The 15949-nt window shown below is 41.2% G+C and overlaps 1 protein-coding gene and 1 long non-coding RNA gene across 3 annotated transcripts in view; one reads left to right on the top strand and one right to left on the bottom strand.

Annotated features, from left to right (window-relative positions):
• Nucleotides 1-15949, bottom strand: part of LOC146479190 (uncharacterized) — a 203616-nt gene that overhangs the window by 39235 nt on the left and 148432 nt on the right. The window lies entirely within an intron of this gene.
• Nucleotides 2344-14175, top strand: LOC146479206 (uncharacterized). Of its 2 annotated transcripts, XR_014865033.1 has the most exons (8): nt 2344-3055; nt 5936-6139; nt 7437-8669; nt 9083-9731; nt 10275-10635; nt 11477-11519; nt 12033-13386; nt 13501-14175. XR_014865033.1 is itself a non-coding variant. In XM_085111454.1 (7 exons), exons 1-7 carry the CDS (start codon nt 2455-2457, stop codon nt 12338-12340), a joined length of 3399 nt encoding a protein of 1132 aa, XP_084967580.1. In that variant the 5' UTR covers nt 2344-2454; the 3' UTR covers nt 12341-14175. The 2 variants fall into 2 exon arrangements, 1 of the variants encoding a protein (XP_084967580.1); XM_085111454.1 differs by having other exon boundaries at nt 12033-14175.

Here is a 15949-nt window from a genome sequence, read left to right as displayed (position 1 = left end):
ATTCCAGGGCCCAGTTGTTCAAAGCCCGATTAAGCTAATCCTAGATTAACGTGAACTTTGATTCGAGTTCAATTACTAATAAAGATTCTTCAAAATGCTTTTTGGCTCTCAGTTTTGACTTAGACTTTTCTCTACCTTTAGCTTGAAATTAGGCTTTGAAATCACTTTTAAAGAGCGAGATGAAAACCTTGATTAACTATTAATCGTAGATTAGCGTTAATCGGCTTTCGAACAACCCGGCCCAGTACAACAGTGACCTGTGAAATATGACCCGGCTGTGAAAAAGACCTGTTCTAGCAAATCACGGGGGTGGTTGTGGCGATGCCGTGATGCAAAAGAGAAAAAAAAGGAAAAAAAAGCCTACCCAACTTTTGTTTTTATATTGGCAATTTTGGAGGCAAAGAAAAAAAAAAAGAAAAAACGTTCGCACTGCACCCTCAAATAAGCATTGAATCATTGAGCGCCAGGACCTTTCGCCAGGATCTGGGATCATGTCGATAATGATGGCCTATCTTTATAACCGAAACTGAATTCTAAGCAATTTTGAATTTGAGGTGGCAGGGTTATCAATTATAATATGGAGCACGTATGATACAAATCGAAATCGCGAAAGCCACGGTTTAGACTTGTTTTTGTTTTGTTTTTGTTTTTTTTTTTTGGTACCAATTCATTGAAATCGCCCAAACTGAAATAATTAAGAAAAAAAACTGTGTTCTTGAAACAACGCTGGTAAAATGAAACCTTTGAATCTCGAGTAACTGAGACACAGGCATTTGTCTATGAGGGCCCGTTCTGGTCAGTGAGTGTCATAAAGTTTCTTCAATTTCCTTCGGTTCAATTGACTTATTAAATTTTCACAGTGGACAAATTAATCTGGCCTAGGCGAGTTAGGCTGTCCTACGGACTACAAGGATCAGCAGTGCTGAAAGCATCGTGTGTTGGTAAAGAAAGAAAGCTACGTATCACATTCGAACCTTATTTAAATACTATAGTTTTAGCACGCCAATGATTACGTCATCTGGTGCCCAAGCCTGCGTGGCAAGATTTTCGCCTATTTTTATTTAATTTGCCGGGCTCAAAGTTAACCGTCTTTCTCTCTTTATCCAACCATCCTCAGTTTTTAAGGGGATTAGTTTATAAAGAAACTGTGGTGCTGCGTCGGTGGAGAGTGGAATTATCAACTGAGCAGTTCACCATCGTAAAGAGATTCAATAGCTGACGTTTCGGGAATCATGACTTCTCTTTTGTGTGTGTGGTTTTTTTTCAAGACACAAAAGAAAACTTTGAAAAAATTGGCCAAATAATTTTATCAGGAAACAATCCATTCCCGTCCAGTTTATCCACATCCAAAACACCAATCTGTAGTTTTAAAAAAAAGTTTAAAAAAACCCTGAACTATTACAGTATTATTCAAGCGTGTTGTTTGATTACTAAAAATAAATCGGCATAGCTAGCTCCTTAAATCTGGCCATTCATAAAATACACCATTCATGATACAAACTTGGACAAAAATTACAAGCTAATTACGGAAAGAGTCACGTTATGTATAATATGTCAGTTTTAAAATATATAAAATATTTTAGCAATTATTCTAGGAGTGAGTTGGATACGGGATGCGATGGATAGTCAACTCGGCGCTGCGCGGCTCGTTGGTTACTAATCATCTCGTATCCAACAAACCCGAGAGGATTATAAACGGTATCATTAAAAACAGCCATGAAATATGGCTAAGTCTTGCTGCAACAGGCTAAGTCTTGCTTGCAATACACAGTGCAGCCAAAACAGTTACAGGCTCAACTGTTGAAGAAAGACTGAAGACAGAGGTAAGGATGTTTTGAACAACCTTTTTGTTTTAACCATATCATAACTGATTTATCGTTTATATATGTATACTGAAAAATAACTACAAAGCAGGATTAACGAAATTTTGAGCAATCGAGCACATGTTAACGAGAATGCGAGCATGCGAGCAGTTGCAAAAATTTTGCGAGCACGAGCAAGCGAGCACCCGCGTAATTTTTGCGAGCAATTCGAGCAAAGGCCAAATTTTGCGAGCACCGGGGTAAGGGACCATTCGATACCCCTAAAAATGGTACGGACCCGGAGAATGTGACGCGGTACCAATAATTTTTATAAAGAAATACCCGTGCTGCTATGGGTCCATAGGCGACTATGGACGGTCCTTGAAGTGATATTTTCTTTTCTCGCTCACGTTTACTACCTCTCGCCGCTCCGTCAGGTGTCGGTTCCGGCGTGGGCTGTTTTCCCTAATACAAGCCTTACGGCAGCGTGGGAAATGGGACCGATGTCTATTTCCGGGATTCTCGGAAATCACGCTGCAGCAACAGTAGCAAGACCGTCCAAGACCTGCACTGGCCACGTATATACGGACGACAGAGATCCTGTTCGCTCTCTCTGGCAGGTAGTTTCTGGTTCTTTGTGTTGTAAAAGAAAATGCCTTTCAACGATGAAAATTTACCTTGTGCAAGGGCGACTCACAACTGCGCGAGGTGTCATCGAACTTTCGGCAAGAAGGGTTTGATTCAACATTTACAATACAGTGCGAAACATCGTGTTCCGTGTTTCCCAGAAAACTGTTCGCGTTGCGGAAGATCGTTCTCAGACACCAAAGCATTAATCCAACATCTACAAAAGAATAGGCACCATCTGAAAGATCTGCATCATGCGGCGTGTACAGGCGAGTTTCAGCTAGTGGATCAACTTATGCGAAATGAGTACGCCGACTGTCCAGGCGATTCACACCTTCATCCGAAATCCCAGACGGGCTTCACACCGATGCATTGTGCGGCTTTCGGCGGACATTACGAGTGCTTGAAGGTCATGCTTAGCTGGTCGGATGGAAAACCAAATGTTATCGATCCCAAAGATGGCAGAACGCCGGTTCATCTTGCCGCCTTGAAGGGTCACGCCAACTGTCTTAGATTGCTGCTGTGGAATGGAGGCAAATTACATCTACCCGATCGAAAAGGAGACACTCCAATAGATTTGGCATTTGATAGCTACTGCTTATCTGAAATTTTGTTTCATCTGGTTGGTAAGTGCCATGTATGTTTTTTCTCTCTTTCTATGTACCTATCTATCTATCTCTCTCTCTCTATGTTTTTTTTTTTGTTATTTGCGTTCGTTTTGTACTGTCCTGGTGATGATGGGTGTGTTGGAAGTTGAGGGTAGGGTGGGTGTGGCGGTGAGGTGGAAGGGGGGAGGGTTAAACATTGTTGGCTCTATTTTGTTTGAAAAGTGACACAAATCGTCCTGTGTTGGTTCCTTTTGGACGATCCATCAGTAGATAAATTGGTAGATTGTTGGGCCAGTTGTAAACTTTGAGGTCTCTCCTCCCTCCCATAATATTCAGCCCTATGGTACATCCTACTCATGTTTAATTACTATTCAAGTGTTAGACATAACTTGAGCTATGTCAGTCAGCCACTGTAAAAAACTACTAACCTGTCATGCATAAAATAACAAGCGGGATCTTATGTAAATTATCACATAAAATGGTTAGCATGATGGGAGAGGAATAAAAGGCTGTGGCCAAATAAGTAATGCATCTTCATTGCAAGGTTTATTTCATTTGTAGTTATCCTCAACCTCTAAGGCTATGTTCACACTTGGTTCCCAAGCACTGTGCCCGAGTATGAGTAATTGGCCGGTACAAATGTGAATGCACCCATTTATCAAAATATTTATATCCATGCATGCCAGAATTCGGGCACAGTGAATTTCTTGGGAAGGAACTTCACAATGCCTGAAGTAGGCACCAATTCCACTAGGTGATCTGGTGACCTGATTTGGAGGACTGGGGAGAGAAATTTTAATGCTGTATCCCACAACTGGAGCAGCCTTTAATGTTGTTTTCAAATTGTAACATGGCGGCATAGTTCAACACAAAAAAAGACATTTAAATGCCAATTAAGTCTGTAACATAAGGACTTGACCAGGGTTTAATTGACAAAACAACATAAATTTAAAGCCCAGGATCAAGGCAACACTGCTGACCGGCCTGTGTCCCCAGTGAAAGCCTACCAAAACTGTGACGCCCAGATCTTCGTCAAGTTCAATTTGCAAAACATTCTAACAAATAGCACTCTTGCTTAAGCTAAGAACATTTAACATTTAGACGTTCTTTAGCAAGTATCAGTTTTAATAGTGACACAAAAGCAACTAAACACAGTTCAAGGTAATATTGGAAACCAAATTATTCAAATAAAACTTGCAGATTCGGGCATGTCAATCCGTCCTCAATCGCTTATCGTATCAGATGTCATTCTCCATTGACTCGAAGTGTCCAAGTCTTTGCCTCCCTGTCTGTCCCAAATTCCCTCAGTAATTGCATTACATAACCGATCATTCTTCATGCATTCTACATATCATGTCCTGTGTATTGTGCGGGGTGAGTAGACATCCAAATGAAACCGACGCCGTGTTGAACTATGCCATCATGTTAAAATTTGAAAACAACATTGAAGGCCGCGTGCGGTTGTGGGATACAGCATTAAAATTTCTCTCCCCAGTCCACCTAGTTACATCACCAGATCACCTGGCATGTGTGTATGCATTTTGTTTTCATGCCTGTTGCCATTTTAATTGTATCCAAAATATAGTCCACAGCATATTTTAGTCCCCCAAGTTCCTTCCCAGTCTCTTTCTTTGCCCATCTCACCCTGCCCCTGATGTTAAACCCTGAGACCCTGCAGAGGATTTCTCCATCTTGTCCAGAATCTGTGTAATTAGTTCAATGCTTCCAAAAAAAAGAGAGCAAAAAAAAAGGGTCTGGAAAGCACAGTAAGTTTTTTTCCTAAGACCCCTCTGAAAATTCTAATTTAGGTGGTATACGGACATTTCCAGGAACTGCACAATATTGTATTTTACTATTCTTTGTTTGATTCCCTGTTATTATCTATTCACTGAACCAAAGCTTGCATGGGGGTACCCCATGGGCTCTTGGCCCGGGGTATGTGCCCTTATAGTTGCAATTAAAGAGGCTCAAAAGGGCTTTAGCCTCATACATGTGCATAATCCACCCATGCCATAGCCATAAGGTGCAGGCATCAGCTGAATGAATCAAAATTTCTATTAAAAGTTGCAGGAAATGCAGCATAAAATAGCACAAACCAGAACTTAAAGTTGCATGAAACATTAATTTTTGTTTTGATCTCAAGATTTTGTGCAGTAATGTTATAATCTTGATTTTTTGCATACATGCCACTTGAAATAAACATTTGGGAGAAAATTATTCAGCAGTATTTTTTGCATGTAGATGAAAAAAAAATGTCTCTTTTGATTTAACACAACAATTCTACTGCAGGACAGTGAAGTTTTTTAAATAATTTGCAAAATAACATTGAAATTTTCGAGGTCCTTTTGGTGGAGGTGATCCGTTGGCATGGTAACCACTTTGTCGTCAGAACTATAGTGAGGTGTTGATGCTCCCCCCACCCTGCTCCCTTCTCCCCTTTATTTATGTTCAAAGAAGGGTTTATTTAATGTTGGTCCCAAGAGGAGTGATTGTCTAGTCTCATAAGCAAAGGGCTCATGTCAAAAATAGAATGGACTGAACAATCCCTTATCCTATCCAGTGTCACCCAAGGTAGAGTAGTAATTAAGTAATGTTTCTAGTCATTACATCATGCTATGGAAATTGGAGTTAAGTGCCAGCACTGATAAACCCAAACTGGCTCATTAAATCGTGTAAGTGTGTTTCACACAGATACTTTATCTTATTTTCTAAAAAAATGAAGCCATGCAGATCTCCACGGCTCAAGGAACTAGTAAAGTTGGTACACTTTATGTGACAATAATTATGGTTTCATCAATTAGACAGATTATAAATTATTCACTTATTTGCATTTTTCAAAACAAAGTATTAATGATTTTTGGTTGACATCAAGAACTCGAATTTAATTGTTATTCATAGATAAACAAAGGCGGCTCAAAGCAAGAGGTTCTCAGACATCAGAACAAGATATTAAAGCAGTGAAACTTGTGTGGAACAGGCTCTATGGGGAAAATAGTTTTGAGCAACAGTTTGGTGTGTTTTCTGAAACAAGCCATGTTGAGGAGATCAGTGGCAGAAGTCAAGTTGTTTGTCAAATGCAGGAAAATGCACCAAACACTGAAGGTAAAATTACTAGTTCTCATTAAAGTCCCAGGGAGGCTCCCATCAAAATGTGATTGGGGTTGTTAAATCAGGACATTAAAAGAAACCCCTAAGAAATGTTTAATTACCAGAATCATTTTGTAGGGAATTGATTATTTAACAGTGATGATTAAAGACAGTCTTTCAAGGTGCATTTATTTTCACCAATTCAGATGACTAGATATGTATAGGTTTCCTGTCACTTTTTCCAGCCTTTGGGTTTAAGGTGCCAAGATAATTATAGCAGCAGCCATGTCTGAGTTTAACACCACTTAAATTAAAACAGTTCCTTAATCACAAATGTTAACCTCTGGTTGACAAGCAGAGTCTCCATTACCTTATATAGATGGGCTCTCTCCATTCAAGGTATTTTAAGGTAATCTTGGTGAGGAGTCAGCTGAGTGGGACCAGTGGCTTGTGATCTGTTTCTACCACAATGGATGGCTGTATATATTAACCCACAATGTGAAATTTACAAGACCTCTCATGTGCCCAGTTTAGGGGAGTTAGTGCCTCCTCAATTTGTGCATATCTGCATTCCACTGCAGTGAAACTCAATCGTTCTCCAGCTCTGATCAAACTTGCTTTTGTAGCAGGACCCTGTCCAGTCCAGATGAGGATGTATCTGCAGAGGGTGTCATTGGTGATGTTGATAAGCTAACCTTGTTTTCTTGACAGACGTCTTGTTTGGGTAGCACTGTCATCTCTTTGAGAATAAGATCTCGAATGGGTTTTGTCTTGCTAGCAAGATGCTCTGCAAACTCGCCTATCTGGTTAACCATCCCCAAGAATACACAGACCCTATGAATGGTCTTTGGCTTTGGGGGATTAACCGTCACTGCAACTTTCTCTGTTTCTGTTTAGGTTATGTCTGCGTTTTAATTTTTTTGTAAAGGCTACGTCACCGATTTTGGAATTACTTGCAAAAGCTAAAAGACAAATTGGAATAAAAAGAAATCCAGTGGATCAGATTACACTACCAACTAGTTTTAAGATGTTAAAATAAGTGTCTTTGGCTGAGGATGGCCAGGGTGGAAATGGGTTGGCCAGATTTTTTGTTCAAGTCTTTCCCTTTTGTCTCGTAAAGAATCCCTAAAAACTGATTAAGGTTTTTATTGATATCTTCCTTTTGGTAGGCTCTAGGATAATGTCACAAAAAAGTAAAAATTGTCCGTGACTAACCAGCCCTTTCACAAGACTGTAAAGTTCCTGCGAGATCCTTACATAGACATCATCACCGAATTTCTATAACTACTTGTGTGTTTTTTCCTTATCTCAGAACCTTGCAGTGAACCTTACGAAGTCCTTGCTAGAGGAGAAGAAGCAGTTAGTATTTTCAATAAGGCTCTTCTTGAAGGTAAAGCTCAAGTGGCTCGGATGCAGCTCACTGTGATTGGGGATGTTGGTGCAGGCAAGACAAGCTTAGTACGAAATCTCAGTGGTGAAGAGTTTTTGGAAGAAAGGAGTGAGACTCATGGAATTAACACAAGCATGGTGGAGATGACAGAGCTTGATGACTCATGGCATGTTGCTGACCTGAACAAGTCCCATGTAGATGACATCTTGTCCGACAAAGTATGTGAAGGTATTCTAAGTTCTTCCTGGAGGAACCAGGGGCAAAGTTCAAAGGGCTTGCTGCTGAGTTCATCTGATCCAGGTCCTTCCTTTTTCACTGAAAGGTATCGGTCTTCTGGAATAAGGCGACTTCCCAGTATTGAATATGCACCTGCGCCTGCCGAGGACAACGAAAGTGATCAGACGAACATGATTCCATTGTCCCCCGCTAGCCGGTTTGGTAGATCAAGCAGTGAGCAGGCAGCTCCGCGGGACATACCGGTGGATCAAATTACAAGAAAACTTAGCATAGCTTCGTTGGACGACAAACAAAGAACGTACACCAAAATTAGCATTTGGGATTTTGCCGGCCATCCGTTATACCAAGCAATGCATCATGTGTTTCTGAACCAGCGTTCCTTTTACCTTGTGGTGACAAACCTGGTCCAATTGTGCAACCCAGAAAGCAGTGGCCATGCGATTGCGGAAGTTCGCTTCTGGCTCAACTCTGTCCGTGTGCACACTCCTCAGGCTTCCCCAATATTCCTGGTGGGTACACATCGCGATCAAGTGACCCAACAAGACATTACTGATGCAGAGAAAATGCTATTTGAAGAATTTGCGGAGAACTTTGGCCAGCAGTTGGTTCGAAGCCAAGAGAAGAACTTCTTGTTTGCCGTAGAAAACACTCGAGGTTGTGAAGATGATGGTGCCATGCTGCTTAAGAAAACGATCGAAGAAGAAGCCTCTCGCCTTATGCTGATGGACGAGGAGTTACCAGTTCTTTGGCTACATTTTGAAGAGGAAATCCTCAAGTGCAGGGAAAGACCAGATTGCCCAGCGTGTGTACCCAAGGCCTTCCTGAAAGAGATGATAGAAAGCAACTGTCGTGTCGTGGATGAAACATTTGAAAGCATGCTGCACTTTTATCATGACAGTGGTGTGATCATTCTCCCAGGTAACTGGACCTTCTTTCCTTTGGGCATGAGTTATTTTCATTGTTAACAAGTTCGTGAGCCTTCTGAGTGAAAGAGTTAGATAAAGAAATACAATATATAAAATACAATATTATTTGGGTCGACATGTGCGACGGAGGTGTCCAATTGTTCGTTAGCTTGAAACGAATAGGATCTGATAGTCCAATGAAAATTTACTCGGCCAAAACATTTTTAACAGTTAGGTACACAGTTGCAACTGAATGAAGGGAAACAAAATGAAACAAGAGTGCCTTGATTATATACCCAACTATACAACTGCCCTCAGTTGCCCGTTACATGTAGATAGTGTTTCCTATTGGGTGGGTAACCAAGAAGAATGCATTGCCCGAGATGTAGATAAAGAAAGGCCTTTTTTTACATAATCCATTTTCAGAAGAGTTAATCGGACCTGAAACGCAAAACGCCCAAATCAACGACTTGGTAGTGATCAACCCCCAGTACCTGGTGGATGTTATGACCTGTCTTCACGACATTCCAGAGTCCTTAGATGTTGATCGGCAGCACTGCACACAATGGAAGACTCTGCAAGATCATGGGATAGCAGACATCAGTTTTCTGGAGCACGTCTGGGAAGACTTCAACAGCTCTGCCATAGAACTTCAGACACTCGTAGGCATCTTGGAAGCTTCTGGTATGCTGTGTCCCATCTCGGCTTTGGCAAAAGTTGAAGACACTGAAGACCGTAATGAAAACGAAGGCGAAGAAATGGGGTCACAGCTGAGCAGGTACATCGTTCCATTTCATCTCAAAGAGAAATGCTTGAAAGGAAAGTGGGAGAAACTCTGCCGAAGAACGTGGATTGGAATTTGCAACTCGGATAAAATTTTAACGTTTGATTTTCGCAACTTCCTTCCGCCTGCTCTCTTCCACTACTTCATTGTACGCACAGGTGCGAAAAGCAAGTCAAGCAATGGCATGAGGCCCATAATCGCCAAAGAGATGGCCATCTTCTCTTTTGGAGACAGCTTCTTCATTCTCACTGAGGCTTGTCAGAAGTTCAACCAGATTAAAATCAGTGCCAGGCAAGTAGATAGATTTTGACACACACAGCACTGCACACTGCACTCACACAGCGCTGCCCAATGTCTTTCAAAAGCAATCTGGTCGCGGTTATGTCGGCACTTGTATCGACTGACTTGGCGGTAGTTTACTGAAAGTAGATCATATAGTAAGGAATTAAAGCTCAGGAAATCCTACCCAGCGAGCAGTGGTTTCTCCACCGGACGCTACGCTACGCTTCCTTTCGTAGCGAAGCATCCGGTGGAGAAACCACTGCTCGCAGGGTAAGAAAATCCACACTGTGGGATGCATTCCTCTTCCATTATCCCCAGGCATCCATTTACGTCTTCGACCTAAGATATCTCTCATGTTTGTCTCTCTTTCTTGTTCTTGGTCGCCGCCATGATCTCTGTCATTGTTTTGACTGCCTTTCCTTTTCTCTGTATGATCCATCTGGTATCTTTATGTTCCGGCTGTCTGCCACTTCATGCCTTGAAGGGCTCTTGAAAATAAAAAGCATACATAATATCGTTCTTATATAGGTGGATGGTTTATCTCTTCATTAGATCTAAGAATGGCAAGAAGCTGCATGAATTATTCAGTATCCTGATGTCAATCATGACGGACATTTGCCAACACCAGTTCAGGTTCCTAAAGTTCAGCTTTGGTCCTGTTTGCCCTAATCCACGCTGCCCAGGTGCCTCTTGCGATGGTAAGGTTCTTTCATTGGACTCGTCCTCTGATGAAAGCGATGGTGAGACGGATGGCAACTCCACCTGTGATGAGGCAGATAGTCATCACCCTGACCAGGCAGGCGAAGGTCGCTGTCACGTGATATCCATTGATCCAGCAGTGTCGTCACGGCCTTTGTGGTGCAACAGCACGCCAGTCCATCAATTTGAAGAAGTCCAGCAGTGGTTTATAAAGGTTGTTAACGCAGAAATCATGTTAACCTTTCTCCTTCAATTAAGAGCATAACTAGAACATTAATTGCATATAGAGTAAATTTGCTTTGATTTGGTGATTTTTTTTTCACCCGTCTGGGACTAGATTCACAAAGTCCTCCTAAGCTAAGTTGTATCCGTTGCATTGTTTCATAACAAAAGACTAATTTGGACTAACAATAGGATATTATCAAGAAACAATTGTTTCTTAACAATAGACTATTTTTGGACTAAGTAACAATAGGATATTATCAAGAAACAGTTGTTTCTTAACAATAGACTATTGTTGGACTGACAATAGGATATTGTCAAGAAACAATTGTGTCTTAACAATAGACTATTGTTAGACTAACAATAGGATATTATCAAGAAACAATTGTTTCTTAACAATAGACTATTGTTGGACTAACAATAGGACATTATCAAGAAACAATAGTTATGATACATCGTAACTTAGGAGGGCTTCGGAAATCTAGCCCTTAGTTTTCACCTATGCAGTGAGAACGGCTGGCCAGCCAAACAGGAGTCTACAGAGTAATGTATGGGTTGATGATATGAGTCCTGCTGGCTACGCTCGGTTTGCAGAGAGGACCAGAGAGCACAATAAAAACACACCAAAACACAACAAACCCACTTTGCGACTACAAGGGATCCCTTCGCCGGGATCCTGTTTAATTTGGCTGAGATTTTTTCTGAAATCGTTTTCACCGGGCCATACCTGGTGAGACCTGTGACAACAGACACGCTATTAGAGGTGATCATTTTCATGGTTAATTACATGCTGTATGAGGAAATATCGTATTTATTTGTTTGTTGTCCTTTAGGAGACTGTGTCGAAAGTGCCCGAGGATTCCCTTTGTTATTCCAGTAAGTAGTTTGCTCGTTTTCGATACCTCATCATATTGTATTGCAGCTCATGTTCTGATGACAATTGCATAAGCACCATAAAAGAGAAAGGCAATACTCACATTTCTGTTTTCCTGTTTAAGTGCCGTTTAAGCTGCTTATTAAGGGATGAACAGTTTAACGGGAAGCAATACTAAATGCTCCATTTCATAAATAACAATGATCAGTGACATTTTTTGGTAGCTGATACATGCTGTTCGCCTGTTGCGTTTTCATCGCTAAGTAGTATAATTGTGCTCCCTCTTGTCACGTGCGTCTCCATCACCGATCACAGAGTACAAGGAATAAAACTCAAACGAAAAAATTCAAGAAAGAACCCCGCTTCCTGTGAAATCATAGCACGCTGGATTTGAAAAGAAGCCACGCATTTTTCTTTTTTCAGCTGGTGTGAAACAAAGGTATTAATGGCAAGCTAAGTTAATATCAGTTTCGGCTATGTAGCAAGAGTCATGTCTTTGTTTTTGTTTTAACCAGTGAAAGTTGACGTTTGCTGCATGGCCATAGTTGCCAAGGCAATGGCCAACAGATGGAAGTGGCTTGGCAGATATCTCGGTGTTGACGAGACAACCGTGAACAACATTCAGACTGAGAACGAGTCACAAGAAGAGCGGTCGTTTCAAGTCCTGCATTGCTGGCTGCAGACAAAGGGCTCTAAAGCTACAGTGCATTCTCTGATGAAGGCCATACAAGAGGATGGCATTGTAGAAGCTATGGAGACATTTGATCGTCACCTTGCTGAGCGCCACGTGGAAGAAACAAGTAACCTGGAGAGAGATAAGTGAACAGCGCTCAGTTGCGAATGTCTGCCATTCTTTATTGAACACAGCAATGATATGACAAAATATATAACAGTAATGCATGCATGTAATTAAATAAATATATGATAGAGCGGTTTCCAATTGAGTGTAGTAAAACCAAAACCAAAGTAATTACTCTGGCCTATGACAACTAATGTAAGCAACACAACGAGCCAGTCAGAATTCGAAGCAAATACATGTAACTGGCGCCAAGCGCGGGAGAACGCGTGCGGCCAAAACACGATTGGTTTTGGTTTGGATTCCCATTGGTTGAGAAAGTGGCGCGAGTTTTGTTAACCAATCACAGAGCGTAGTAATGCAAAACCAAAGCAAACGCGACTAACGCGAAATTACTTTGGACATCCAATTGAACCCCGCTCCAATAACGATAATATTTAATGAAGTATAATCATACCTCAAGTTCGAGTTCGATTCAAACTCAGCATTTTATTTGTAAATGTCTCGGATGTATCGCCAGTGGTGTTCAGAATAAGTTCGGCAGTTCCATTTGACTTTCAGCCAAAACTTGTGTACCTGTGAGCAATGAACTCTCCAAGAAACTGCTACCTACAGCAGTGTCTGGAAACAGTGAATAATGAGACTATACCTCACCATGCATTTATTTTTGGAAGGCGTCTGTGGATATTTTCTTGCACTAGACTGAGACAAAAGAGGCCAAATTTCATTGAAAAGTTCTCTCAAGCAGTGTCGACTGCAAAAGTAGAACGTTACCTTGTAACGACCACAGGCTACTCGATACAACTTCTTAATTTCCTAATCTCCACCAGGACGCTGATGCATTTCGTGGAACGAACAAGGAAACAGGAACGCAGGGTTTGGTTGGAAACTGACGCGAAATGCAGTAGTCCCAAAACTCCATTAGCCTCCCACGCAGATGTTTTTAGGGGTTCGTCTCGCGTTCCTGCAACCCCTTAGAACGTCTGCGTTGGAGGCTAAAACTCCATGGGCACCACATTCGCTGAAGGAAAGGCGCTGGGGAAGAGGTAAACTGTAGTCAAAAGTGGAAGATGGTGCGTTGTTTTCTCAAATATCTACTCAATACGATCTTAAATTTCGTGTTGTTCATCCTTTTTGTGAAAACGTTGTTAAAATTTTTCAAAGTGATCTTTCTGTCTTTTCCCCAGGTGCCTGTATAAGAGGTAACGAGTAGGTAAGGATTTTCAGCAGTGGGCAGTGGTAACTTATACTGAATTTCACACGGGATTGTTCATTGTTGGTGACCATCTCCTCTGAAAACAAGAATTGCGAACTAGGAAAACGAGTAAGAAAGTCGCTATTTTATCTTGGCTGGAACATGACTCGTGCGTCAAACTTTACTAGGGCTCGAACTCGAACTTCTGCTACGAGAAAACTGTATTTAATCTATAACTGAGGGGGAGCAGGGATGTCGCAGTGGTGAGACCACTCGCTTCCCACCAATGTGGCCCGGGTTCGATTCCCAGACTCGGCGTCATATGTGGGTTGAGTATGTTTTTGATTCGCGTCTTTGCTCCGAGAGGTTTTTCTCCGGGTACTCCGGTTTTCCCCTCTCATCAAAAACTAACGTTTCCAATTTCCAATAGGACATTTTCACTATGGCGTAATTTGACTATACAACTAACAGAATCCTTCACTTGTTTGTTTTCTCATGCTAATTAGAGCTATTGTTTTTTGTTCTCGACTGGGATTATAAAACTTGAATTTGAGAAGGAAAACGAAATGAATTCTGGTAGCAGTTGTCAAATAACGCCATCATGAAGAGAGTGCCTCCAGGAAGGGGTCTGCGTTAAACATTAAAATGTTTTTATTTTGTTATTTGTGTAATGGAATTGTGCATTTGCTCATAATTTTTTGCCGAACTGAAATTTAGCTTTCTTAAACCAGGTTGTCTTTAAAAACGAAAAAGAGCTATTTACATCGATTGTTCATCAAATCCCCACAGAATTCAATGCTCGCAATAGTCACACAAATCCACACAGAACAGGATCGGTGTCTTAGATGACAAGCCCTAAAACATCTGGAGCGGATTCAATGAAACTTTTGTACTTGTAGTTTACAAGCTGGGGTCAATTCAATAAAACTTTTACACTTGTAATCTACAAGTCGGACCATTGTATTTACAAGCGCAGCCGGAGACGAGTTTAATAAAAATCGGTACAAGTCCAGGTTACAAATGTCCGACTTGTAATCACAGGTGTAGCGCTACACGTGTAAAATATGGTAAGAATCCAATTTAATAAAACTTTTACAAGAGTCCGACTTGTATATTTTCAAGAGTCCAACTTGTAAATCACAAGTGCAAAATACAAGTCGCTTGTCACTTGTAAACAGACTGAGTAAGACTTCAGAAAAACAATTGTAGTGTAAAAACATGTCGTCTTCGAGAGAAAAGGAACTCGACGAGCTCCTGAGACGTCAGATAATCCGTCGACCTAGGAAGTTTGAGAAAAGACGGCTGTTTGAGGTCCAAAAAGCCAAGGGAATTTCGAGAGAAGTTTCGTCTCCCTGTCGACGCCTTCGGCCATCTTTTGGAATTAATAGGCCCGCGTTTGGAACAGAACGAGATGTAAATGAGCACTAACGGCAAGACAGCAATTTTCAGTATTTCTCCACATCCTTGGTACAAATTCTTTCTATCACGTAATGCACTCTTGTCATGGTATCTCCATATCAACAGTATGGAATATCATTCATCGCGTTCTATGGCATTCTTAAGAAAAGGTTCTATGCTCTACAGAGGAGAATGAGAGTGAGAAACATGAAAAGAGCTGCCGAGCTTATCAAGTGTGCTGTTATACTGCACAATCTCTGCATTCTGTTTAGTGATAACGGTGATGATCCTCTTGACGATGCAGATCTCGACATTGACGGCGATGAGCTAGATATCGACAACAGAGGAACAAGAGGACAGGCAACAGCAGTTGCTGCAGCACTTCCTATGAGTGCGAAAAATAATACCAATGACACTTCAAAACCTAAACTGTTTCAATATCATGAAAAGAGAACAGTCCACGACGAAATACGCCATACGTTTTGGAAGGGACAAATTAATATGTCATCTGTTACTCAATGACGATATTCATTACATGTATTTTGCAAAAAAGTGCACATCTACCTTAGTTGGAAAAGAAAAAGAAACTGTATGTCACAATTATAATTATTTAATTGTCAAGATCTTTTCTGAGCTTTTTTATGTCCAATCTCAGCTCGATATTTTCTAGTTGGAGTTTTCTTTTTCTAAGGTGCAGTATGTCGTCTTCTAGATCTGCTGCCTTGTTATGTGCAGTTGATGATATCCCCTTATCCTTTCTAACTGATGGCAGAGCCTCACGTCTGATTTTTCTTTGCTTTTTGTTTTTAAGACTGCCTGCTTGGGTAGCATTTTTGGTGAGCCGCCCCTGCCATTGCCAGTTTCAGCGGTAGAAACTTGCACTTCACTGACACGTCTTGTTTTGCCTTCTTCGTCACTGTCGACGAAAATGGCGCTAAAACTATCATTTTGTGGTCCCTCACAAGCTGGGCTAAGGGTAACTTTTGTTGCTTGGATAACATGCTCAACAATAGTCTCAAGAATATATAACTGAGAACGAAGGA

Source organism: Pavona decussata, unplaced genomic scaffold (genome assembly GCF_977016875.1).
Source record: "Pavona decussata unplaced genomic scaffold, jaPavDecu1.1 SCAFFOLD_61, whole genome shotgun sequence".
Lineage (NCBI taxonomy): Eukaryota > Metazoa > Cnidaria > Anthozoa > Scleractinia > Agariciidae > Pavona > Pavona decussata.
This window is presented reverse-complemented; position numbering and strand designations above follow the sequence as displayed.

What these genes read in the sequence shown, in the direction of transcription:
- LOC146479206 (XM_085111454.1), top strand. Translation starts at nt 2,455, where the DNA reads ATGCCTTTCAACGATGAAAATTTACCTTGTGCAAGGGCGACTCACAAC. An exon ending in AAATGCACCAAACACTGAAG is followed by an intron (nt 6,140 to 7,436) that starts GTAAAATTACTA and finishes TCCTTATCTCAG; the next exon opens with AACCTTGCAGTGAACCTTAC. An exon ending in CAGATTAAAATCAGTGCCAG is followed by an intron (nt 9,732 to 10,274) that starts GCAAGTAGATAG and finishes TCTCTTCATTAG; the next exon opens with ATCTAAGAATGGCAAGAAGC.